The 26,691-nt window shown below is 36.9% G+C and overlaps 1 protein-coding gene across 7 annotated transcripts in view; it reads right to left on the bottom strand.

The window, feature by feature from the left end:
- The window catches only part of Cngl (Cyclic nucleotide-gated ion channel-like), a 463,427-nt gene that overhangs the window by 76,148 nt on the left and 360,588 nt on the right, over positions 1-26,691 (bottom strand). For 4 of the 7 annotated variants that reach the window (XM_074184263.1, XM_074184265.1, XM_074184267.1 and 1 more), the window contains 2 exons: positions 16,606-16,714; positions 7,587-7,753 (listed from right to left, as the gene is read on the bottom strand). In XM_074184263.1, coding sequence (XP_074040364.1) covers positions 7,587-7,753; positions 16,606-16,714 — 276 coding nt within the window. The other 3 variants (XM_074184264.1, XM_074184270.1, XM_074184269.1) reach the window with 3 other exon arrangements.

Genomic DNA, 26,691 nt, shown 5'->3' with positions numbered 1-26,691 from the left:
GTCTTCAATCGAGGACCGCCTGCCCGGTACTGACGATGCCCAATAGGCTGAAACAGCTGTATACCGGTGGCTCTTGAATTGAAATCAATATGGGAATGATCAAAGAGTACTTATCTATTTATTTTTTGATTTTCATGGAATTATTTTCCAGCAGCTTGACTGCATTAACCTTTCTAGATTTTATATATATATATATATATATATATATATATATATATATATATATATATATATATATATATATTCCTATCAATGAATTATCATTATTAGGGCGCGCCAGCATAATCAACCAATGACCACTCCCCACACCGTGGGGTAAGTGATCATTGGGTCCGAGAATCATGTGCCCTGAGCAAACGCAGTGAGCCAAGAATGACAGCCTTCTGCATCTGTGCGGCTAAGATTTCTGCCTTAGTGCGGCAAGCCGGTATGATTTTGAGATTCGAGAGTAGAGAAGACATCATTCCACCAAGGACTCCAACAATCAGAACGACCATCTTGACAGAGTGATCTGGATAGAGTCTGCGGAGTTCCAAGAGAAAATCTCGATATTTTATCCGTTTTTCCTCCTCTTTTCTGACGATATTCGTCTCGCCAGGAGCTGAAAACTCCACGACAAATATCGTTTTGGTCTGGTGGTATTATTATTTTTTTTTCCACCGTAGTGTGCGCTGGTCAGGCCCTTTCCCCCGAAGCCCCGATACATTCGGGAGGGCGCGCCAGCATAATCAACCAATGACCACTCCCCACACCGTGGGGTAAGTGATCATTGGGTCCGAGAATCATGTGCCCTGAGCAAACGCAGTGAGCCAAGAATGACAGCCTTCTGCATCTGTGCGGCTAAGATTTCTGCCTTAGTGCGGCAAGCCGGTATGATTTTGAGATTCGAGAGTAGAGAAGACATCATTCCACCAAGGACTCCAATAATCAGAACGACCATCTTGACAGAGTGATCTGGATAGGGTCTGCGGAGTTCGAAGAGAAAATCTCGATATTTTATCCGTTTTTCCTCCTCTTTTCTGACGATATTCGTCTCGCCAGGAGCTGAAAACTCCACGACAAATATCGTTTTGGACTGGTGGTCGAGAAGGACTACATCAGGCTTATTAGCTTGTATGAGCCTGAGGGTGGGGAACGAATAGTTCCAATAAATTCGGCACTTCTCGTTCCCCACAACGGATTCAATATCCCCCGGAGCGTAGGACAACACCGGTGTCTCGTCAATACCGTAAGAGTGCCGTAGATGGTAATATAGCACTCTTAGGGCCGCGTTATGTCGATGTATATAGGCCGAGACCGCATATGCTGGACATGCTGATAGCAAGTGCATTAGGGTCTCGGGCGCCTCGCGGCAGGCCCTGCACCTTGTGTCAGGAACCTCTATACCCATCACGCGACTGCGGTAGACTAAGGTGTTGAAGACACCATCCTGGCAAGCCATGATGAACCCCTCAGTTTCCGACTTCAGCCGACTCGACCTGAGAAAAGCGAACGTCAGGCGCTTTGATAAGCCAAGGTCTTCAATGTTATTGAAGAAGACCCTATGCATCGGCTTATCCCTGTGTCTCCGCAGAAGTAAGGTGATCTCTGCGGCTTTTATCTGAGCTTTTTGCTTAACGGGTTCCAACTCGGTGACAGAGTTGTAGTCACCTCGTTCAGAGTCGAATACTATACCGAGTTCATCAGCTGCTCGAGCGGCTGCCCTAAGGAGAAATGCTCCAATTCCTGCTCTCTCATGGTCACGGACCATGCAGAGAAGGGGATCCGAACTCCTGACGACTTTACAGGCTGTATCCAGTACCATTCTGTCATGTAGACACTCCAAACTCAAAAGTCCACGACCTCCCTGTTGTCGGGGGAAGTACAACCGTGGAACGGACGATTTGGGATGCAAACTCCTATAGAGATGCATCATTTTTCGGGTCCTTACGTCGAGTTGATACAGCTCCTCCCGAGTCCACTTCACTACTCCAAACGAGTAGAGTAAGATTGGAACGGCAAGCATATTTGTTGCAGCTACTTTGTTCTTCCCCGACAGTTCCGATGACCAGATCTGTCGAATTTTGTGCTGATACTTGCCGCGGAGAGAGTTTTTCACTGCAGTTACCTCTTGTGAGTGGCGTTGTTCCACTCCGAGGTAAGTATACGTCTCTCCGGCATTCAGATGATGTAGGATGCTTCCATCTACGAGCTGTACATCCTCTCCGTAGTCCCCGCATCGTCCTCTTTTGAGATGAACCATTGCACACTTGTCTATCCCGAATTTCATACCGATAGCATGCGTGTACTCTTCAACCACCCTCAAGGACTGATGGAGATCCTTCTCTCCAGAGGCATAAAGTTTAAGATCATCCATAGAAAACAGATGGGTGACCTTGTGCCTCCGGTTTCCGGGGGTGCCACAGTTATACCCTCGAGTCTTTCTGAGCGCAACGGATAATGGCAATAGTGAGATGCAGAATAGAAGGGGGCTGAGGGAATCACCCTGAAATACATCCCTTCTGAAAGTGACCCACCCTGTTTGAACTCTTGCTTGACCAGACGTTATGGTGAAGCGAGTTCGCCAAAGTGGTGTCAGTTGTTCAATGCATCTCACTATGTTGTAGTGAGATGCATATGTTGTACCGCAAGGCATCTGAGCAAATGCAAGATGAGCTCATGCGAAATTGTATCAAATGCCTTCCGGTAATCGATCCAGGCCATAGAGAGGTTACGCTTATATTGTATCGAGTCCTGCGTTACACATCTATCGATGAGCAGGTTCTCTTTACATCCAGCGACTCCTCTCTTCGACCCTCTCTGCTCATATATCCGTTCGAACACTCGGTCAACTGCGGTGAGTATTCGTGTGTATAAGATGCTTGTAAACAACCTATAACACGAATTCAAGCATGTTATCGGTCTGTAATTCTTAGGAATCGACAAATCTCCGCTTTTGGGGATAAGAACGGTCCGGTCCAATCCGGAATCGGCTGCTCTCCATCGAGCCATGAGTTGAAAACTCTGGCCAGATGGTGGTGGGTACTTGGTAGTTTTTTCCACCAATAAGTGTTCAGCCCATCTGGGCCTGGAGCAGCAAAGTTCTTGGAACCAACGAGGGCCCTTCGAACGTCATCCGGGGTTATCGGGTTGCGCAGTTCATTGGGCTCAGGCTGTCGAAGCTCTCTATTGAAAGCTTCGAACTGCGCTAGGGCTGGAGTGTCTAAGTTGAGTGGCTGCGGGTGTTCATAGATATCCTTCCAGAAGGATTCCACCTGATCAGCGGTCAGCTGATTATTATTATTATTATTATTTTTTTTTTTTTTTTTTTTTTTTTTTTTTTTTTTTTTTTTTTTTTTTTTTTTTTTTTTTTTTTTTTTCACCGTAGTGTGCGCTGGTCAGGCCCTATCCCCCGAAGCCCCGATACATTCGGGAGGGCGCGCCAGCATAATCAACCAATGACCACTCCCCACACCGTGGGGTAAGTGATCATTGGGTCCGAGAATCATGTGCCCTGAGCAAACGCAGTGAGCCAAGAATGACAGCCTTCTGCATCTGTGCGGCTAAGATTTCTGCCTTAGTGCGGCAAGCCGGTATGATTTTGATATTCGAGAGTAGAGAAGACATCATTCCACCAAGGACTCCAATAATCAGAACGACCATCTTGACAGAGTGATCTGGATAGAGTCTGCGGAGTTCGAAGAGAAAATCTCGATATTTTATCCGTTTTTCCTCCTCTTTTCTGACGATATTTGTCTCGCCAGGAGCTGAAAACTCCACGACAAATATCGTTTTGGTCTGGTGGTCGAGAAGGACTACATCAGGCTTATTAGCTTGTATGAGCCTGAGGGTGGGGAACGAATAGTTCCAATAAATTCGGCACTTCTCGTTCCCCACAACGGATTCAATATCCCCCGGAGCGTAGGGCAACACCGGTGTCTCGTCAATACCGTAAGAGTGCCGTAGATGGTAATATAGCACTCTCAGGGCCGCGTTATGTCGATGGATATAGGCCGAGACCGCATATGCTGGACATGCTGATAGCAAGTGCTATTATTATTATTATTATTATTATTATTATTATTATTATTATTATTATTATTATTAGAATTATACAATTTCAGTGCCAAAAACCAACCAGAATAGTAAAAAGTTGTAGATTCGGTGAATGACTTTCATAGAAATGTAATCAGAAGAATAGTGTATTGTTGTATATCATGTCCGAAATAAAATAACGCCGGCCGCCACTGGTAGCCATAAACCAATGGTGACGTAGCTAAGAGTGCGCGAATGTACGATGATTCCCCGCCACTCCAGAAGCACCGAGAATAATGCTATCGACTTCGACAGAACTTCTGCCAAATTTCTACGGCATTCGATTACGATATTTAAACGCTAGCTGCGAGCATATCAACACAATCAAGTGGAAGCTACAGTGCGCGAAGTGATCTAGTATGGCGATAGACATTCAAATAATAGTTGAAGTTTTAGTTGAAGTGTTTGTTGTATTTGAAGTGAAATAAAGTTAAGTCTGATTATTCAGTGTAGTCAGTTATTGATGAACCTACGGGGAAAAATGTAACAGTATCAATATTTCATCAGAAACGAACTACATTGCATATATTATCAAAAACATTAAATTTTGAATATCAAAAACGAGTGAGGTATAACTTGCATTTGGGCAGTGATGGAATAGTGCTATGGAGAAGAGATAATTAAAAAACCTACAGGAATGAAAGAAGAAAGAATAATTTTGTAGACGAGAGTTGAGTTAATGACGGACACAGAAAATCAAAAATTTGACCTGATATTTCTGTCTCTTCTTCAAGAAGGGTATCTTTTGATAGACTTTCAATGGAATTGAAAAATTCATGAGGTGAATTATAATTGTATTATATTATTTACATTCATTCGCTTTCGGTATATGTATATTTCACTGATTAATTCGGCTCAATAAATAATACATGAAAATGAATGAGAGTACATTATATTGGGACATTTGAAACAATTGATATCCAGGCTTTTCATTGTACGGCATTATTGGGATGGTCGGTTTTGGGCACATACTACAGCAGTGATGACATTGGAAGTGATGACGCATTTCTTCCAGAGACGCTGTCGGCTTTTGAATCCAAAAAACCGGATATTATTCTATGAGAAAATTAATGGAAACTTTTTTGAAAAGTGGTTTGAATATATTTTGCCAAAATACAGTGATAACTGTTTCGTTGTATTAGATAACGCAGCGTATCATTGCTGGAAACTGGAAGATATTTCAACCACAGCATCAAGGAAATCTGATATTTAAGACTGCCTGCGTTCTAAAATTATCTAATTTTAGGAAATATTACTAACATTACTTACAATGGAACTTTCAGCAATAGTTCATCAACACAGAACAAAACATGATGAATAAATCATTGATGAAATGGCTAAACTCGAAATAAAATTGTTTTAAGGCTACTGCCAACTCAATCCTATTGGGTTGATTTAGGCTGATATGAAAAATTTTGTTGTGGAGCATAACATTTCATTTAAATTTGCTGACATTAAAAACATCTTCCATAATGCGATAGCTAACAATACGTCAGAAAAGTGGAAAAATGCATTGATCATGTAGGTACAGCAGAAAGTGGAGCAAAAATGTGGAAAGAAGACAATATTAAATAGCAACAAGTTGGACAATTTGTAGTGAATGTGAGTGATACTGACATGTCTTTTGACAATAGTGAATAAAATAATCTTCACTGAATATACATATTTGTATTCATTTCACTTCGAAGCTCAAAAATGCTCTTTTCATAATCATTTTCAAACCGAATTATATAAAAGAACAATTTGTTCATAGTCTCAAATTATTTATCTACGCTGTAGGTTAATGAACTGACACCTATCAGAAAACAACTACTCCCCTGACTAATAGCACGAAGGGCGTTGGATTATATCCGACAGATATCAGTGTAGGATTCTTAACTGAAGTTATTCCTGCATTTGCTGTTGGCGATACAACTGCTGCAATCGATTTTCAATTATTGGAACACACTTGTAGACCGTTTATCGAAATTCGCTCCACTCAGTTTGTGAAATCATTATCACTTTTCAACCCAATGAATTGAATGAAACGATCAACAAACACATTTACTTGTCATAATAACTTTTAAAATGTTGAAAGACTATATATCAGCGCCATTAGTGGTATTCACAACTTTTATAAACATACTAAAGACATTTCTGACAATTATCTTAAGTTTCATTTTTTATTTTATACCGTCAAATCAATCATATATGTACTTTTGAGTCACTGTATAATATTTTCAAAATATTTTTTCAAATTTTCCTTGGTAGTGAGGTTTTGCAGATTCATATTTCTGAAATTCTCAGTTTAAACACCTTGTAATATTATTTCGACTGTAGAAAAGAAAATCGCAATAAAATAGTTACTTGATGTACTGGTTGAAAATAATGTGTCTTTTATATATTCTCTTTGCGACTGATTACAAATGATCCTTAATTTCTCTGATGTATATTGGCATTACCTTTCTGGCATAGTGTCCAGTGAATATCTGTTTTTTCACATGCAATATGTATGCCAACACTTTTAAGTTACTCAAAGAACAATCTTGTTTGCAATACAACCATCGGGGTGCCCAGTAGCACCTTTTATAGATAGCAGTTTCAATAAAAGTGTTTATTTGCGACAACAGCCATAAAACCGATAAGGTGCTCACAGCTCCTTTTCAATGACATCATAAAACATTTCATTTTCACCGATGAAATTCCTTCAAACTGCACATAGAAATATCATTAAAACAACAAAATTGACTCTTTTCAAACTGATTATTCTCAAAAATTCTTTAGGGTTTTGAAATTATTCTATTTCAAATAACATTAGGTTAACATCATTGTTTTCAAATGGCAGAACACAGCAAATATTTTCCCGGATATATGGTTATATTAAACATGTATTAATGAGTGGAAATTATTGCTTCTTCTGCAAGAATAGGTCCAGAAGTAGGACCTCCCTGAAATAAATCGATTGATTACCTGCAGACAGATTTTGGGGTATTGAATGATTGATCTCATCAAGACAGTAGAGCCATCTGGTATTCAATATAAGTCAATATTTGTCATGGTAATGGCCGGGTGAGTAGTTTCCACAACAGGACCATCAGATTTTTTTTTTCTGATTGATTCGGCCATTACTTGATGAAGATCCATAGTAATTTCAAAAACTACACCTCACGATTTGATCTCCACAAACTTTATTTGAAAAAATATAATCACAACATGTTTCGCTAGACCAGTAGTTTTCTTAAGTGTATTCATACACTTGTTGTGATTATATTTTTTCAAATAAAGTTTGTCGAAATCAAATCGTGAGGTGTAGTTTTTGAAATCAGACCCTACTGTTGAGTAACGTTGACAGATGTGTATGATTCAGTAAGGAAAGGAGTCTCCAAAGATGATATATAGAAATAATCATTGGTTTCTTTAGATCAAATGCAAAGAATCGCTTGTACTCGGGAAGCCCGGTAATTATTTCTCGTCATACAACAAGTAAGATATCTTTATAAGAAAGCAAAAGGCTCTCGCATATAACCTCTTACCTGAAGTTCAGGAAAACTTTCTCGCACTATCAACGTCCATAGATTGTACAAAACACACACAGTTAAAACTAGTAACCAATAGAAATAAAAGTTCGAATCGGGGTTAACGACGGATTTCGGTTGTTTCCGGTATCTTCTTCTTCTGCGTGGTGCCGCATAATTATCACCTGAAAAAAAATTGATAATAAAAAACCTGTAGTTACAATTTATTGAAACACAATAATGTAACTGAAAAACTGAGTTCAATACAGGGTGTAACTGAATAAGTGTAAAACATTTAAGGAGGTGATTCCTTATCGAAAAAAAGATAGGATCTTTTATATAAAGAAACTTCGTTGGAGCATCCCTTGTTAAGATGCAGCCCATTAAAGGGGGTACATAAAATTTGTATAACAATTTATTTCATAAGCAGTGAAAAAGTTACAATATTAAAATTAACCTGACGTTTTGTACTACCAAAAAGACACTTAGCCAGTAATTTATTTCCGATAGCCTGTTCCATTCTAAACAAAAAATGTCTCTTGGGTTTTTTTCCCAAAATAAACCAGTTCGCATCAAAAAATTATTTTACGAACAACTACAGAGATACATCGTCATAAATGCGAACTGATTTATTGTTATTTGGTAGTTAGTACCTGCATTAAACGATTGAAAGGTTATAAACGAAACTAATTTATTAATAACAAAACACACAACATGTAGAAATCATAGTAAATGTTCAATATGTCTACCTTCAGACATTACGCATGCGTCTAGATGTCCTTACCTTAAGATTACCTTAAGAAACCGCATTGATGATGCGGTTTCTTAAGTCCTATATATCGCGAACAGGAGTACGATAAACGAAATGCTGTAAATGGCTCCAAATAGAGAAATCGAGAGGATTGAGATCCGGGAATCGAGCGGGACAGTTTTGTGGTCCTCCTCGACCCATCCATCGATTTGCATATGTTTCAGTTAAATGCTGACGTGCTACTTGACTAAAATGGGCGAGAGCCCCATCATGCATAAAAACATATCCCTTCTGAAGGCCAAAGGAACTTCCTCCAGCAGTACTGGATGCACTTCTCTTAAAAATTGAACGTATGCCTTACCATTTAATCGAGGAGGTAGAAAAGGGGGCCCAATTAAATAATCCCAAATAACTCCGAGCCACGCGTTAAGAGAAAACTGTTCTTGATGATTAGATTCGACATTAGCGTGAGGGTTTTCATCAGCCCATATGAGGTAATTATGGAGGTAATTATGGAAAAACTACATTCGTCTGTGAATTCTATCGTCTTCAGAAAGTCACAATTTCTTCTAATCATTTCTCCCATCCAATTGCAAAATTCAAGACGGTTCGGAAAGTCTCGCGGTGACAGTGCCTGTACTCCTTGCAGATGGTAAGGGTATAAGAGTTGTTCTTTTAAAATTCGAAATACCGTCATATGATCAACATTTAGCTGGAAAGCAATCTTTCTAGTACTGGTAGTAGGTTGTTCTTCAATCAAATTAAGTACTGCTTCCTCAAGCTGTGGTGTTCGTACTTCTCGATGGCGACCACAATCCTGCGTTCTTTTGTCGAATGAACCATATTCTCGTAATCGTTGATGAAGTCGAGCAAATATTCTATGTGAAGGATGCTGCCATTGATGATACATTTCAGCATATCTTCTAGAAGCTTCTAACCCATTCCCCTGCGACAGAGACCGTGAACGTAATGCATATCAGCCATTTCCTCATTTGTGTATGCCATTTTAATAACAAGTGTATTATTAAAGTAACAAATAAAGAACAGAACAACAACACACAATTAGTAATAATTCAATTTCGAAAATTAACAAACTGACAGCGTCACACCAATTAATTTGTCACTATCGCTAATAGCGACCTACTAGATATATTAGTTTCGTATTTTCGCATTTATGACGATGTATCTCTGTAGTTGTTCCTAAAATAAATGTTTGCTGCGAACTGGTTTATTTTGGCAAAATACCCAAGAGACATTTTTTGTTTAGAATTTAACAGGCTATCGGAAATAAAGTTTTAAATGGTAAACAAATAATAAGACAAAAAGTTACATTGGAAATAGATTTTGGGGGTTGCGTTTTCCACCCCTTACAACCATGGGGCTAACCAAATAAATTTCTAGCTAAGTGTCTTTTTGGTAGTACAAAACGTCAGGTTAATTTCAATATTATAACTTTTTTAGTGCTTGTGAAAAAAATTGTTATACAAAGTTTATGTACCCCCTTTAAGGGGCTGCATCTTAACAAGGGATGCTCCAACGAAGTTTCTTTATATAAAAGATCCTACCTTTTTTTCGATGAGGAATCACCTGCTTAAATGTTTTACGCTTATTTAGTTACACCCTGTATAATTACTCTTCTACTATAAATTTCTTATTGCCGTGCTCTACAGAATTCTGTTCTTGGAACTACTTTTCTTATGTTCTGTAATATTTCAGATTTGAAGATTTGAATAATTTCTACATTCTGAACTTTCAATGACTTTTTCCCAGTAAGTCGAAAACTATCATTTTTTTATGGTCGATACAAAGGAAGAACTGTCAACCTTGGTGAACCGAACTAATTCCATTCACTGTGGCAAAAAATCGCACTGAGAGTTCCACCTTCGAATGGAACTCTGCTTACATTTCCCAAAGAAGAATTAGAATTTGTAATTCGTCTACAAAATTCATACAGGTAACAACAAGTATATATGGATCGTTTGTAAACGATATTGAAATGAATGAAAACTGGATAAAGAAAGGAAATTCAACCCGTAAGATGAATTTTTATTGAAAGTGAAAGGGATATATTTCGAGGAGAAAATCATTTTTGTGTATAAAGAAGGTGAAGTAGAAAGCCATAACCTCTTTTCCAATGAATTTTTTAGTTCTTCAACTATCATTTATATTGTAACATATCGAAATTCTATTGAAAATCGTGTCTATATCACAAATCGTTGAAATTCCGCAGTTCACAATAAAATTAAAATACAATGATGACATGCTTATCAAAATTACAGGAATTAATCTAGAGTACCTACAGAAGGTATCGGTGCATGAGAATGCATATACTTGGGTTTGAAACTTATTTCCTCCACATTGCAGTCAATGAGTAAAATTTATTGAAACATTCAATATCAATACAATCTGGTGAACTTCTATGGGTTGATGATCTTAATCTTGGAATTTTTTCTATGGGTTGAAGATAGGATAAATTCATATCCACAGGATGCTTAAATAAGGTTTTGCACCATTCTCGAAGGTGAATTCGAATAAAGCTCTCGATATTTTTTATGAACTCCATAAGAACTCCAAAATAAGAAACCTCATAAAGAACATTTTCTCCAAGCTACAGCAACAACTTGTATATGCCTTAGAATATTTAGGAGACGACCTGAATAATGCATTACACAAGTATTACTGAAGAAATAGAAATCTGCACTTTCGTTATTTACCAGACAGTTAACGTTAAACCACAGGCGTAATGTAAGGCATGATTTCGAGGCGAACTTCAAAGTGATCATGAAGAGCTGGCAGCCAGATTAGGAAGCATTGATGAGATATGAATGAAAGGTGCCAAGATGGATGATTTGATTCAGGATGAATGGATGGGTGGTTTGAGCAGCTTTTCAGGTGAAAAAATGTAATATTCGGAGTGTTTCCGAATAGGCATTCATGATATAAGGATCTTTATTTCATCAGAAAGCTAAGCAGCACTAGAAGCTCTGGAGACTTTGCTTCTGAGTTTCAAATGATTCGGGGCTGCGAAACTATGAGCCATATCACAATAAAATCAAAGGGAGTGTAAAATCTGTGTTCTCGAGAGATAACACCATGAGCAAAACTCTTCCATTAAGTTTTGAGAAGTTATAATTGACAAAAAAGTTGAAGAGCTACTAGAGTTGAACAGAATGTATATCAAACTAGTGATGAGATTCATTACAAAACTCTTATTATTCAATGAGTAGATTTGACGCTCCTGCGGTGTAATTCCTTGAAGAGATATCGGAACTGAACGCTTATTATTTCTGGACTACAAACAGAAGGAAGTACATAAGACCTCGTGAGTCAGAGTATTGAAAGTCTGCAGGGTATTGTAGCTCTTCACAGTTCACCATATGCTGTATTCTCGAAGATTGCTTAAAAATCTCAAGAAAAAAATCTATGACGGACACCAAATTCCACACAGTGAGATAAATATTGGATCTTACTGTTCATATTGACTTTTGCGAGTTGTCGTTCGTAGGGGGCCGATAACTGGTTAACGGAGAAACAGGTTTAGATTGTTGATGCAAGAGTTTCTGAAGAAAAAAAAATTACAAAACAATAACATGAAACACAATGATATGGGCTTGCGATAACATATCTGCTAGAAAAAAAAAAGTTTCTGCAGAAGTCTGAAGACACGACCGACATTGTGTAAGGAAAAATGTTTGACTCGAAAATCATTATAAACTTTCCACCCTCTAAGCGGGAATACAAAAACAATAAGTTTATTAAAAATGCAAACATTGAATGTATTTTACTCAGAAATTTATCAAATCAATTAGATAAATGCTGGAAATATCTATCAACTTACATACAATGAAACATGTTATTTTCAAACCGTTGTCGTATAATTTGGTATACTTGCGACGTATAGATAGTGTACGATAACACTTTGTATATTTCTCACGTGTTTCCATCAGAAAAATACATTACGAGGTATCTGTTATGAAATCTAATAGTATTTTTCTCATTCGGGGTATCTTCACGAATTAATCTTATTTTGGAATATTTCCTGTAAAAGTCTTTAGAAATCGCAGTACTGTCATGGTCATGACTTCTCCGAATGATTTACAAAGTTTATTCTCACGAGTAATGAGTAGATTTCTCGCTCATTGAATAATATGCCATTAATCATCCAGTTCAGAACCTATTTGAATTGAAAGGTTATATTTTCAGGAATACTTAATTTTTGGAAGAGGACGTTTTTGTCTCTCTACTACTCCATCTTGATCCAAAAAAGTGGGTATCTTTCAAAACAGAAAGGAAACAATCAATTTCAAAAGAAGTAACTCTATATATAGGTAGATGTGTAGATCATGCAAAGAACTAACTTTCACACAAACTGGAAGAAAAACCTCTCCTGAAAAAGCTACTTCCACATAAACATTGAATTTCATGAAAGAAAAGAATTCATTTGAAACAATTATATGAACAGTGAATTATACATAAAAACACTTTTCTCTACTCAGTTTGTATTCCCAACATCCCTTATGGAACTGAATCAGATATCATCCACAGGATTTCTACACACAAAACTGAAGGAAAGGTTGAAATATTTCACTTACCAGAAACACTGTCATCCTCACTGGTAGACATCGATGTTTCGACGTTAAGACACCTGCCTTAGGGCTCCTCAGTACCAAATTGGATAACATTATAAGAAAACACACACAATGCATTCATCTCGATACAAAAAAATGTGGGAATCTTCGAAAGAAAAGGAGGAAGCAATTAATTTCAATAGAAGTAACTCTATACATAGATGTGGAGTAACTTTCACACAGGTGAGAAGAACCCGTTTTCAATTTAGTCAAATCAAATCAGATAGCCTGAAGTGTGAAGCGGAAACGAAGAAAGTAATTTCTAAAAAATAACCTAAACCCTTTCGAATATCCAAAACACTTGGCAAAACTATTTTTCAGCAGTTGAGGGTAACACGATAAAAATATCGAAACTGCTTGTAACATACCCGTATTGCCATTACGAAGTTTATTTCCATTATTTAATGACTAATTTTGCGCCCAAGTACACGACATAAATGAAAATTAAAATGAAAAAAATACATGAAAATTTTATATTGCCGAATTTATTTGCATATTCATTTCATGAATCGCGCCTTCGTTAAAAATGCTCTTTCATATAAATGACCAAGGATAAAATTTATTGTCTCCAGCATGTAACAGTCACCAACGAGCAATTAGGTAATGCCATTGTCATTTCGAATGTTGCACAATTTTCAACAGCCATACCCCCTGCCCTCAACAATTTGTTTCTTTTCAGAATATGTCGGAGGTTTTATCTCGTGCATTTTATTATGCCAGCTGAATTGAATGTGTTGATTTAGGACGGTGTTTCAAGTGGTGGATTTTTCTCTTTTGTTTTGGATATTTTTCCAAGCGAATAATAACTCGTTAGCTTGTTGATTTCATTAACATTTCAGAGAGGAACTGATTGTACAGAAACGTAATTTTTCATTCGAGGCATATAACGAAAATTAAAAAGTTCAAAATACTTCATAATCATTATTCAAATTATTCATTGTTTGTTTGAAGGTGGTTGACAATGTTTTGTGTTGTATTTTATCAGTTCAGACTTCCATTGTCTAATATAATATGAATTGATTTGAAATCCCTGAAAAAATTAAAAAGATTAACCGAAAATAACAATTTTATTAAACAAAAAACTGAAATTACAAAGAAATAACATACAAGCAACAACAAAAACATAATAAAGAATTAAAGTATTAATGAAAGCTGAAAATTAAAAATGCAAAAAATATTATTAACAAAAAATGAAAAATAAAAATTGGAAGATTCCAAACCAAGTTACGTTACGGGTGATAACAGTTATCACCCGAAGACAATTGTGGATATTAACAATCGAAACGTCGTGACGTAACTTGGTTTAGAATCTTTTTATTTTTATTTTTCATTTTCTGTTAATAATATTTTTCTAACTATTTAATTTTCAGCTTTTACTAATACTTTAAATCTTTATTTTTTTTATTGTTGCTTGTATGTTATTTCTTTGTAATTTCAGATTTTTGTTTAATAAAATTGTTATTTTCGGGTAATCTTTTTTATTTTTTCAGGGATTTCAAATCAATTTATATTATATTAGAAAATGGAAGTCCGAACTGATGAAATTCAAATGATTCAAATTCAACTTTTTCTGTAAAATGCATCGTTGTGAAAAAGTTCAACCTATTTTTGGTATATTTTCTAGATAAAAAAATTGCTTTTATTTGACGATGCAAAATATTTACCTCTTTCAATATTTTTTCACAGTAGAATTTGAATATTACTAGAGTTCTATCCCAACACCAAACCGTTATTTTCGACACCTCAACATGTGTTTCAATCACTAAGTGATCATCTTCGAAAGGAAAAGTCTTATTTTTATCTTGAAGATGATCACTTGGTGATCGAAACACGTGTCGAGTTGTTAAAATAACGGTTTGGTGTTGGGATGTAACTCCAGTAATATTCATTACTACACGAAAGGTTTCAAATGGTGCATCACAAGTACAACATAATATAGTGAATATAACTACTTCTTTGTCTAACACCACTACGGACACTGAATTACGAACATTAATCGAGTGCCTTTGGTAGAATCTGATGAGGGATAATAATTATTTCACATCAAAGCCCAAAAACAGAACAATTTCAACCCATCGTAGTCCTGATTTGTGGTGCGAAGCTGAATCACGAATGTATCGTTGGACTGAATTGTCCTCAAGACGTCATGAAGACGGCATTCATGAAACTGACACAATACTCAAGTCACGAATATCAAAGATACACTCCTCAAGGCAGTCAGTCACAAAGCCAAGTTTTGACATCACATGCCCAACAATATTCGTTATGCCATGTCTAACTCATGGAACGTTGGCAGAGAAGAATGTTTCAAATGTTCATCAGAAATATTCATTGACCCACATGAGACTTATTTCATTTCTGTTATATTTTCTAGTATTATAGTTTTCCAAAATTTGAAAAGTGTACAGCATCCATTGAGAATACCATTTCAAATTATGTTACACTTGATGAAGGTATCTGATCGCCTGTTTCAGTTTCAACGAACGTTGTTTTATTGAAAAATTTGAATGTGTCAAGTGGGTACATGTAAGACGATATTGTTGGCTATTCTGCAAATATATGCAAATATTCTTAGGAGGTTTTCGATTGTTAGGTGCAGGGGCATTAGAAAGAAATGAATGTCCTGTGTTGCAACAATTCAGACGTGACACAAACTTTTTATCAAAAATACATGATTTTTTTTCTTACTCATTCGATGTAGATGAATATGCAACCCGTAATGGCAATTGTGACTAGTTAGTTATCATTTCGTTTTATAAAAATGAGTTTCATTGTTTCAAAACGATTGTATTTTCTTCGTCAAAGATTCCCCAGATTTTACTGCATGGAAACCTCCGAATTTTCATTCGAAATATTCATTTTCTTGGCGAAAGAATTTTTAATCGAGATAATCAACTTACTGATTGGATTTCTTTTACATTTTTAGGTTTGTTTTTCCACAATCTGAATAAGTATAAAATCGAAGAAAACTCTGGGTAGCTATTTGATGAATATATTAGAAGTTCGCCTCGAAATTATACAGAACCGTTTTTAGATATTGACGATTTTTAAAAACATTTTTCAATACTTCTTCTGGTATTGTTTCAATACAAAAAGTCGTACTGGATTTTTCTGTTGTCAGATTTCAATAATATCACCTTATGGTAATATTCAGAATTTTAAATAAATTTCACAAACTACTTCTTTTTTCCCTAGTTATTTTTCTGATAGGAAGTTATTACATCATTCAATGGTCAAATTTGAAATGATTTGTCATCTATTTGTTCTTGGTAGAACATTGCGATTGAATCTAGAAATATTTGCGTCCTAAGAAAAAAAATCAGAATGGTTATTAAAAATAGTAAAAAATTCACCACAAAAATACAAAGAGGGCATACGTTGAGTGACATCCTGTGTAAAAATTCTCTGAACATTATAATAGCCTATTGGAAGTATCTGTGGGATATTGTAAAATATATTCCATATTTCTCCGCCAATTATGAAAATTCATGGGAAAATTTTCAATGTTTTTCAAATATCTTCAGAATCGAAATGAATAGCTTGGCATTACTCCACAAGCTACTGACTGATTTTCTCTCTTCCAAAAGTACATTCATAAATTGCAAATAATTGTTTCTATTATTCATTTGAATGATATATACGATATTCTCAAAAATACCTGTAGTACCTCCTTCACTGCCAGTATCCTCAACAGTTTCCTGAGTTTCTGGTATTTGTCTCGTAGAAAAGCGTTGTAAAAAAGAGTCTTCTCTCTTGAGGGGTGGTTTCTGAAAATAAAAGAATTGTGTGTTATTTTATGAAGAAGCTTGTCTTCAAGTATGATCATCTAGAATATAAAAATGGTTTTCAATTGAGTAATTTACACAGATCATGTTTTGAACACTCGTTTTGTGAAATACTTTCTTATTTTGCATTTTGCACGCACTGTCATAAACCGCAATTCATACTTCACCGGTGAAAAGTTTCCTTTTAAATTTCAATAATAATAATAATGAGAGATTGCATGCTCTGTGGTGTGAAATACATCCGGAGCATGCCCCCTTTTCCGCCCAAAATCTTAAGGATCACGTATTCTATCTTTGGCGGCAGGACTATACATATAGCTCCTCCCCAGCCTACTAACGAAGTGATAGAAGTGACAGTTCTACCACCCGTTGGCACTGCTGAAGAGGAGACTCGCATCATGCCACCAATGGACTCATTCAGAACACGCAGGGCGCTCTTCAGAATTAGTACCCTGAAGCCACAAGTACTGGTTTGTTTGGATGTGGAGGTTCATAGTGTTCTAACAGAAGAGGCTGATATCTGGAAAATCAACACCCGCAGCCACTCAACTTAGACACTCCAGCCCTAGCGCAGTTCGAAGCTTTCAACAGAGAGCTTAAATTTATGTTATAAGTTGTTTACAAGTATATTATACACACGAATACTCACCGCAGTTGACCGAGTGTTCGAACGGATATATGAGCAGAGAGGGTCGAAGAGAGGAGTCGCTGGATGTAAAAAGAACCTGCTCATCGATAGATGTGTAACGCAGGACTCGATACAATATAAGCGTAACCTCTCTATGGCCTGGATCGATTACCGTAAGGCATTTTATACAATTTCGCATGAGCTCATCTTGCATTTGCTCAGATGTCCGACAAAATAGTGAGATGCATTGAACAACTGATACCACTTTGGCGAACTCGCTTCATCATAACATCTGGTCAAGCAATAGTCCAAACAGGTTGGGTCACTTTTAGAAGGGGTGTATTTCAGGGTGATTCCCCCAGTCCCCTTCTCTTCTGCATCTCACTATTGCCATTATCCATTGCGATCAGAAATACTCGAAGGTATAACCGTCGCACCCCCGGAAACCGGAGGCACAAGGTCACCTGTAATGTCAGTAGGAATGTGCCTGGACTATAATACTGTATAAAAAGTTATCTGTGACGTCCTTGGACAGGACTCTGTGATTTGGTATTTTAAAATTGGAAAATATAGTTATTGAATGAACCTTGAAGGTGTTTCATTTAGATGGATGACAGACATTACAAGTGGCGACGAGGATGAACGTATATTGAAAATTTAGTCTAACAACGGATTTGTTTGACTGAAAACAAGTAACATGGCGACGGGACAATTTGGGTTACAAACGGAGTTCAATCCAGACATTCACGATTTCGGCATCCATGTCCGGCGACTAAAATCGTTTTTTACTGCTAATGAGGTGGCAGAGGAAAGTAAGCAGCGAGCAATGTTGTTGAATAGCCTCAATCAGAGTGCAATTGCCTTACTCGAGGACTTATGTGTTCCCGATAAACCAGAAAATAAAGGTTTCAATGTGTTGGTTGAGTTATTGGAGAAACATTATCAACCGCAACGGGAAGTTTATGCAGAAAGGTATGCTTTTTATTATTTACGACGACAGGACAACACATCGCTTCAGGAAAGTATTCCTCTAAAAAAGGTATGTTTTTTTGTTCGGTGGGCGGGGGCAAAGATCACGAATCCTACAGATGTTTTTACCGAGAATATATTTGTGAGAAATGCGGAGGAAAAGGCCATTTAAAGAGAGTATGCAAGGTGGGCCTAAACCATTCATTTAATTATTTCGAAAATGAACAGTTAGAGTCGAGCGTTGATGATACCAACGAGTTTTCGACAACAGTTAGAGATAAAACTTTATTTTGTTTGAAATCTATAAATGAAAATCCAATATTAGTAGATGTGTCTCTTAATGAAGAAATTGAAGAAATGTGTAAAAATTGTATTTCGTATAGGAGAGAACGACAAAACCCTCCAAAGGATGAGTTGACGCCCTGGCCGATTCCTTCCGAAGTATGGGAACGGCTACATGTAGATTTTTTGGGACCAATTAATGGTAAAACTTATTTCGTAATTGTGGATGCATTATTGAAGTGGTTGGAAGTTTTTTTAATGACTTCAATCACAGCATCAGCTACTATAAGTAAATTAAGGGGATTATTTGCTCAGTTTGGTCTCCCGGGGACATTGGTTTCAGATAATGGACCAACGTTTATCTCCAACGAATTTCAGAATTTTTTACTCAATAATGGCATTGTTCATGTGACGTCTCCACCATACCACCCAGCTTCAAACGGGGCGGCTGAAAATAGTGTGAAAACTATTAAACAATTTATTATCAAGACTTTGAAAAGTTCTTACAATATTTTTGATGAGATTTCGAAACAATTTCAGATTACAGAAGTAGACCTTTATAATTTTTTGGTACTGTATAGAAATACAGAGCATTGTAGCACTGGTGAATCCCCTGCCTGTTTAATGCTGGGCCGAGCTCTCAGAACTAGATTAGATTTAATTAAACCCATAAATATACCGGTACGTAAACCCAAACCTATGAGTTTATTAAAGATAATATTATCAAATCATAAAATCGCCAGAAGAGAAATTATCGAGGAAAAATACGGGATCGTCTTGAAATAGGACAAAAGGTGCTAGTGAAAGAGTATAGAAGGGTTAAACCAGAGTGGATATCGGGAATTGTAATTCGTAGATTAGGAAAAAATATTGTTAAAGTAAGAATACCCAATACCAATTTGGAATGGAAACGTCACATAACCAGATTCTCCCTGTTCATGATAGCTATGTGAATGTAGGAGAAGTTGAAACCAGTAAGGAACAAATTGTTTTGCCTCAAGAGGTGGAAAAATCGAACTCTCAATTAAGTAGCAATGAGGCACCAGGAGCGGTGGTTGGAAAATCACAAGAGAGAGATTCAACGATGTCAATATCGAATTATGATAATATCAATTCAACTAGTAGTGATCAAGAGACTCATATATCTCCCAGTGAATTATCCCATCGCCCCCAGCGTTTCAGAAAACCGCCTGAGCGGTTTGTACCACAGTTATAAGCACAAGAGTTCTAAATTAGAAAGGGAGGAGTGTAATGTCAGTAGGAATGTGCCTGGACTATAATTCTGTATAAAAAGTTATCTGTGACGTCCTTGGACAGGGCTATTTGATTTGGTATTTCAAAATTGGAAAATATAGTTATTGAATGAACCTTGAAGGTGTTTCATTTAGATGGATGACAGACATTACATCACCCATTTGTTTTATATGGAGGATCTTAAACTTTATGCCTCTGAAGAGAAGGATCTCCATCAGTCCTTGAGGGTGGTGGTGCTATCGGTATGAAATTCGGGATAGACGAATGTGCAATGGTTCTTCTCAATAGAGGACGATGCGGGGACTACGGAGAGGATATGCAGCTCGTAGATGGAAGCATCCTACATCATCTGGATGCCGGAGAGACGTATACTTACCTCGGGGTGGAACAACGCCACTCACAAGAAGTAACAGGAGTGAAAAACTCTCTCTGCGGCAAGTATCAGCACAAACTTTGACAGATCTGATCATCGGAACTGTCTGGGAAGAACAAAGTTGCTGCAACAAATATGCTTGCCGTTCTGATTTTACTCTACTCGTTTGGAGTAGTGAAGTGGACTCGTGAGGAGCTGTATCAACTCGACGTAAAGACTCGAAAAATGATGCTTCTTTATAGGAGTCCGTTCCACGGTTTCACAATTGTACTTCCCCCGACAACAGGAAGGTCGTGGAATTTCGAGATTGGAGTGTCTACATGGCAGAATGGTACTGGATACAGCCTGTAAAGTCGTCAGGAGTTCGGATCCCCTTCTCTGCATGGTCCGTGAACATGAGAGAGCAGGAATTGGAGCATTTCTCTTTAGGGCACCTGCTCGAGCAGCTGATGAACTCAGTATAGTCCTCGACAGAGAACGAGGTGACCACAACTCTGTCACCGAGTTGAAACCCGTTCAGCAAAAAGTTCAGATAAAAGCCGTAGAGATCACTTTACTTCTGCGGAAACACAAGGATAAGCCAATGCATGGGGTCTTCTTCAATAACATTGGAGACCTTGGCTTATCAAAGCGCGTGACGTTCGCTTTTCTAAGCCGCACATTTGTGGTTTCACTTAATAGATCTTGTGTTTACAAGAAAACTATCAAAATCACCACGGAGACAGCTATAGCTACCTGCGTGACATCCGGGTCCAGGAAATAATATAAATACGAAGGTTATCGAGTGTCTTGATATAGATAAAGGAGTTTTTTAATCGGACATAGCACTCAAGGAAGTGGCAAACCATAGACACGTGTTTCGGGCTTTTGGCCCATCATCAGTATGGTGCAGCCATAATCAATGTGCTTGTTCCAACAGAGTTGAGCATCAACTTTTTTGCTAAACATGTGAGAACTGTTGATATTTTTTATTTTTCCTGGTAATATTTGGTATAAGCGTGGTCCGAGATATGTTGATATTCTTTGTCTTATGGTTTTGCCACATCGTGATGCATTGTTTCCTTTTTTCCTAGTATTGTAGGAGTGAATGATAGGTTTTATTTTGATGTTTCTTTTTCTTACAGTACCGAATATGCTCATACAAAAAGTTGTCGAATATCACATACACTCGCTTCTTATGTTTCAATCATTCATTTCAATTCTGGAAAATTGCTATATTTTCTGGGAAGACGAATTTCAGGATTCATGGAGCTTCATCGTTTTTATGTATTTCCATTCCAGATGATTGAGTTCTATGTTTCGATTCTCATGTAAATAATAGATGGAGTACCACATACCAAGAAGTACCACAAACCAGCAGGATGATGCGCGACCTATTATTGCAGAAGACTATTAAGATTCCAGGAGATGATGGTCAAGGAAAAACGATCCCGGTTTAGTAACCGTCAGCTTTCTCCCGATAGAAATAATATTATTAACTGAACCAAACAGCAATTGCAGTATAATATTTCAACTCTGATGGTGGACATTTAAATATTCTAGTATACGGAACGTTAGAAAGAGCCTTTTTGACTCCACAGTTGGTATTTTTTAAAAGATATGAAATTACCCACAGTTCATTCATTTTGAAAAGGGGTACTTGAGTAGCAGAAAAAAAAATCGTAGAAACTTTCAGGAAAACAACATGTAAACAATCTGAGAAATTGCCGACGACTATCTCTTTTTGAATGACTGAGTGCAAGCTATAAGATCTGTCACTTATTAAACGCAAACGTTAACTGGTTTGTCTTTCACTTGTACTATAAAAGTATCGGTATAAATTTTCATTCTAATAATCCTTGTTATTCAGATTTATTTATTGTGATTAGGTCAGGGATATCAAATTTACATTTGAATAATAACATAAATATTTGCAGAACTCGGCAATGCTAACCGTGAACTCAACTTCATTATTATCCAATTATTTTCTCGTGACAACTCGACAGTTGAGGGTATTTTCACAAATCACTGAAAGTACAAATTTCATTCGCATTTTCACGGAGTTCTATTTGCGGTGGTGGCTGAAGCCAAATGGATTTTATCCGCAAATTGTGCAAATGTTCCACATGTGCGAGATAACCACCTCACTATCTTATGTAAAAGTGATTTAAACCTTTGGATAGCAAAAACAACTGGAAATATTCTCGAAGCTTTCAATTTATTCATGTAAAATTGAGGATACACACTAACTGTTGACAGTGATTTGGGTTGCAAAGTGAATATTTGTAATCGGATAGAGACTTTTGTTTTCGGTTTACGTTTATGAGATTTTCGTTAGATATGATATTTCACCATATGCGTTCTAGATACCTTGAATTATAAACTTGATTTAATTGAATGGATTTGAAGTCAAACAACAGATATACTTTCATCACATAACAAACAGGACTATTCATTTGATTTTTATATTTTTCGCAAAATGTATTATTGGAATTTCAAAGGTCTATATCATTCACACAGTGAATATATTATCGAAATACCATCTCCACTGAACAAGATTTCCGATTTTGTTGAGCCTCATTGGGTCATACCCATTCAAATAAGTTTTGGGATAACAGCCTCGTTGAGAGGGGTGAATGATTTGCAAGGTCAAAACGTGTCCTCCTCAAAAAGCAAATATGACATTTTACTTCATTTCCGTATATTTTTTTTCAAAGGCAAAACACAAGCACTACAGGAAACTTCTTAAGGCGCTCTCAGAACGGTGCCTGTGCGGTAGTAGTGATTCACAATGGATTTGAATATCTGAAGATCAAATCCATTTGGAAAAATATTCGCAGGAAGTTTATTCCACATAAATGCCGTTCTCCAAATGAAATGCTCTAGAAACGATGAGCAGCGTATTTCTGTACCAAATGTGACAGGTCACCTGAACACTTCCCGTGAGTGTGTCTATAGAAGAGAGACAAATCCAAACCTTCTTCGATGTTTCAGACTATCAAAGTTGCAAGTGACATGAGAACAATAATCCAAAGAAGGTTTGATCTGAGCTTTATAAAGCATCAAAAGTTGCTAAGGTGTGTATAGTTTTCTGGTTCAGAACAGTGGTCCAAGCTTTTGAGAAGCAGCCTTTGCAATTCCAGCGACATGATTGTGCCAAAACAAATTGGTGTCCATTTTAACCCCCCAACAAACTCATCGAAGCAGAAAGCAGGATTGTTCGACCTGACATTATTATATCCGGTTCGGACACATTTATCTTTTTATAGAAAACCGATGCCTGGGCTTTTATTGCAATGAATTGAACCTGGTTACTCTCACCCCAATAAGTCGTTGATATACAATGAAGAGAATGTTGGGGACAATATAGATCCCTGGAGAACACCAGCGTTGATGGTGAAAGTATTCGAGAGATATCCATCGATGGCCACTTGCAGGAAACATTCTTTCAGAAAGCTGAACAGCCATAGACAAATATGATCCGACAAGCCATAGCATCGAAGTTTGGCCAGCAAACCCTCATGCCACACACGGTCAAAGGCCTTAAAAATATCAAGCACCACAGTTCGTGACTCTCCATGTTTCTCGAGTGCGTTATTTCAAATATGGGTGAAATATGGGTGACGATAGAAGGTCGCGTGATGATCTTTGTTTCCGAAATCCATATTAATGACCGCTCACGATGTTGAAGCCTTCCAAGTATTTGAGAATATGATGGTTTACGGCTTTCTCCACGATAGCAAAGCGACTGGTCTATAGTTATTGGAAGAGTTTTTTTGCCCTTTTGGGGAATAGGCTGAATGATCTGCAGAATACTGGTGCGAGTTCATTCGCGCACTTTTTGAGAACGATGACGGGTATTTCATCAGGACCACGGATATATCTTTCGAAATATCATATGGCTGGTTGTAGGAGGATACTGCGACTGCAACACCTTGAAAGAATGACCTGCGCTTGTGAACAAACAACATTCCTGTAATTCTTGTTGAAGTTGACGTCTACAACCCTGTGTCACGAACATTAAATGTTTCTTGGGATTAAATCATAATATTCACTATTACTACACTGTCATTCATTTGTCTCTCTGACCTTTGGTTGGTTGAAAACTGAAAAACTAAGTATAATCATGATTCTCTACAAGAACGATATTCCCTGCATTTGCTTCCGCATATAATATCCATGCTTCAGGCGAAGCTGAAGATTCTCTCAAAATAAACAGAATACCTTCAACGAACATAAAAAATATTAAAATAAATCTGACGACTGAATAGAGAAGAGATATATATGTATAAGGAAATGAATATTCCGAAATGGAATTTCGAAACACTCATCTCTGCCAACGTAACTACACAGTAGATGCTGGTGAATGCTGAATTATTCTAGATATTCATAAAAGAAGACTCACAGAGGTTAGTCTTGCAGATATTTTTCGTTCAATCAGCGGCAAATCTACGCTCAAGTCAGTCGAATAGATCACCTCTAGACCGATTTCGAGGTATTACCTCTCATCAGTGCAAGAAAGATCGACTGCATGTATGAAACCTTCGACTAAGAGAAAGATTGTTAACTAGCAACAGCTCCAAATCGTGAACAAAGCCCGAAGCGGGGAAGAATATTAAAAAACTCAGAAGCTGGAAAAAATCAGTTTGCGTTTATTGAGACGTTGCGAACGCGTTTAATACTCAACTGTTAGACGTTCTACAGGACAAATTTTTCTTCGCTGATCCTTTTTATTTCTCAACTTCCTCGGCAGAGGTCAAAACTGCTAATAATCTTAAATTTTCTACAAGTCAGCTTTCGAATAGTTGAGATTGTGGAAGGTAGGAATATCCAAAGGAGGTCGATGTGAGTTTTGAATAAAATGAAAATTGCCAAGGTATCGCACATTTATGAAAGTGGAAGTAGAAAAATGTCGCCCAATTTCTGTGCATCCAGCTTTTGCAAAAATTTTAGAGAAATTGATACATACGAGGCTTTTGAATTACCTTGAAAACAAAAAACTTTTATATACAGGTCAATAAGGTTTTCGGAGATCTAGCGACACATAGACAAAGGTAAAGCATGTAGTGTCGCAAAATTAAATGAAAATTGATAAAAATAAGAAATGTTGTCCCTTATTCCTCGATTTGTGCAATGATTTTGATTGAGTCAATCATAGTATATATTTAAAAAAAAAAAACAATATTTCAACCAGAGGTAGTTTTTTAAATGGTTTCAAAATAATTTGTATAATAGAGGACAATATGCTCATATGAGTAATCTTCAACATTCAACTTGTGGTGTACCTTGAAGATCCATCCTTGATCCTGTTTTTTTTTGCTCTTATTAATATCAATTCTCTAGCCAATTTGTATTACAAATGAATGCTATAATCAAATTATTTGATACTACTATTTTTGAAACAGTTACGAAAAAATTGAAAATGATATCAGGAATTATTTTGATGAGATTTTCATTTGACTCAATGAACATAAATTGAGTATTAATTTCAATGACTGCTCAAACATGATAATTTTCGTGATACTGACTGATACTTCAAGTAATTCGATTGTGTTTAATAATAAATAATTATAGCTTTTGATTATACATTGATGAGAAATTGTCATGGAATGAACATATTGAAAAAATAATAAACAAATTATCTTCTTTTATATAAATATTAAACTTTTATAAACCAAACTATTTATTGGACTTGAGTTTACAAAATCTGCTGTTTCATTCATTCAGTCGAAAATAATGAGAAGGATTCAAACTAAAATACAAGCAAATTTAGAAGAAAGTCGAATTCCATGTGGAATAGTAGAATTTAATGATATGCATTTTTTACACCACTCTTGAATTTGTTTTCATTTATGTACTTATTTGGACGTACATACTTTTCTGGAACAAATTCCATTTTGACTGCATTTCATTGTTTTTCCTTTGGAAATATGTTATGTGTTTATAGACCCGAAAATACCCGAAAAATGATGCATCTTTATAGGAGTTTGCATCCCAAATCGTCCGTTCCACGGTTGTACTTCCCCCGACAACAGAGTGGCCGTGGACTTTTGAGTTTGGAATGCCTACATGACAGGATGGTACTGGATACAGCCTGTAAAGTCGTCATGAGTTCGGATCCCCTTCTTGCATGGTCCGTGACCATGAGAGAGCAGGAATTGGAGCATTTCTCTTTAGGGCAGTTGTCCGAGCAGCTGATGAAGTCGGTATAGTTTTCGACACTGAACGAGGTGACCACAACTCTGTCACCGAGTTGGAACCCGTTCAGCAAAAAGCTCAGATAAAAGCCGCAGAGATCACCTTACTTACCAGCTTTTGCAAAAATGAGTCAAACGAGGCTTTTGAATTACGTTGAGAACAAAAAACTTTTATATACAGGTCAATGAGATTTTCGGAGATCTAGCGACACATAGACAAAAGTAATGCATGTAGTGTCGCAAAATTAAATGAAAATTGATAAAAATAAGAAATGTT

Source organism: Leptinotarsa decemlineata, unplaced genomic scaffold (genome assembly GCF_025532065.1).
Source record: "Leptinotarsa decemlineata unplaced genomic scaffold, Ldec_3_MD MMD2_tig00026354_RagTag_RagTag, whole genome shotgun sequence".
NCBI classification, from domain to species: Eukaryota; Metazoa; Arthropoda; class Insecta; order Coleoptera; family Chrysomelidae; genus Leptinotarsa; species Leptinotarsa decemlineata.
This window is presented reverse-complemented; position numbering and strand designations above follow the sequence as displayed.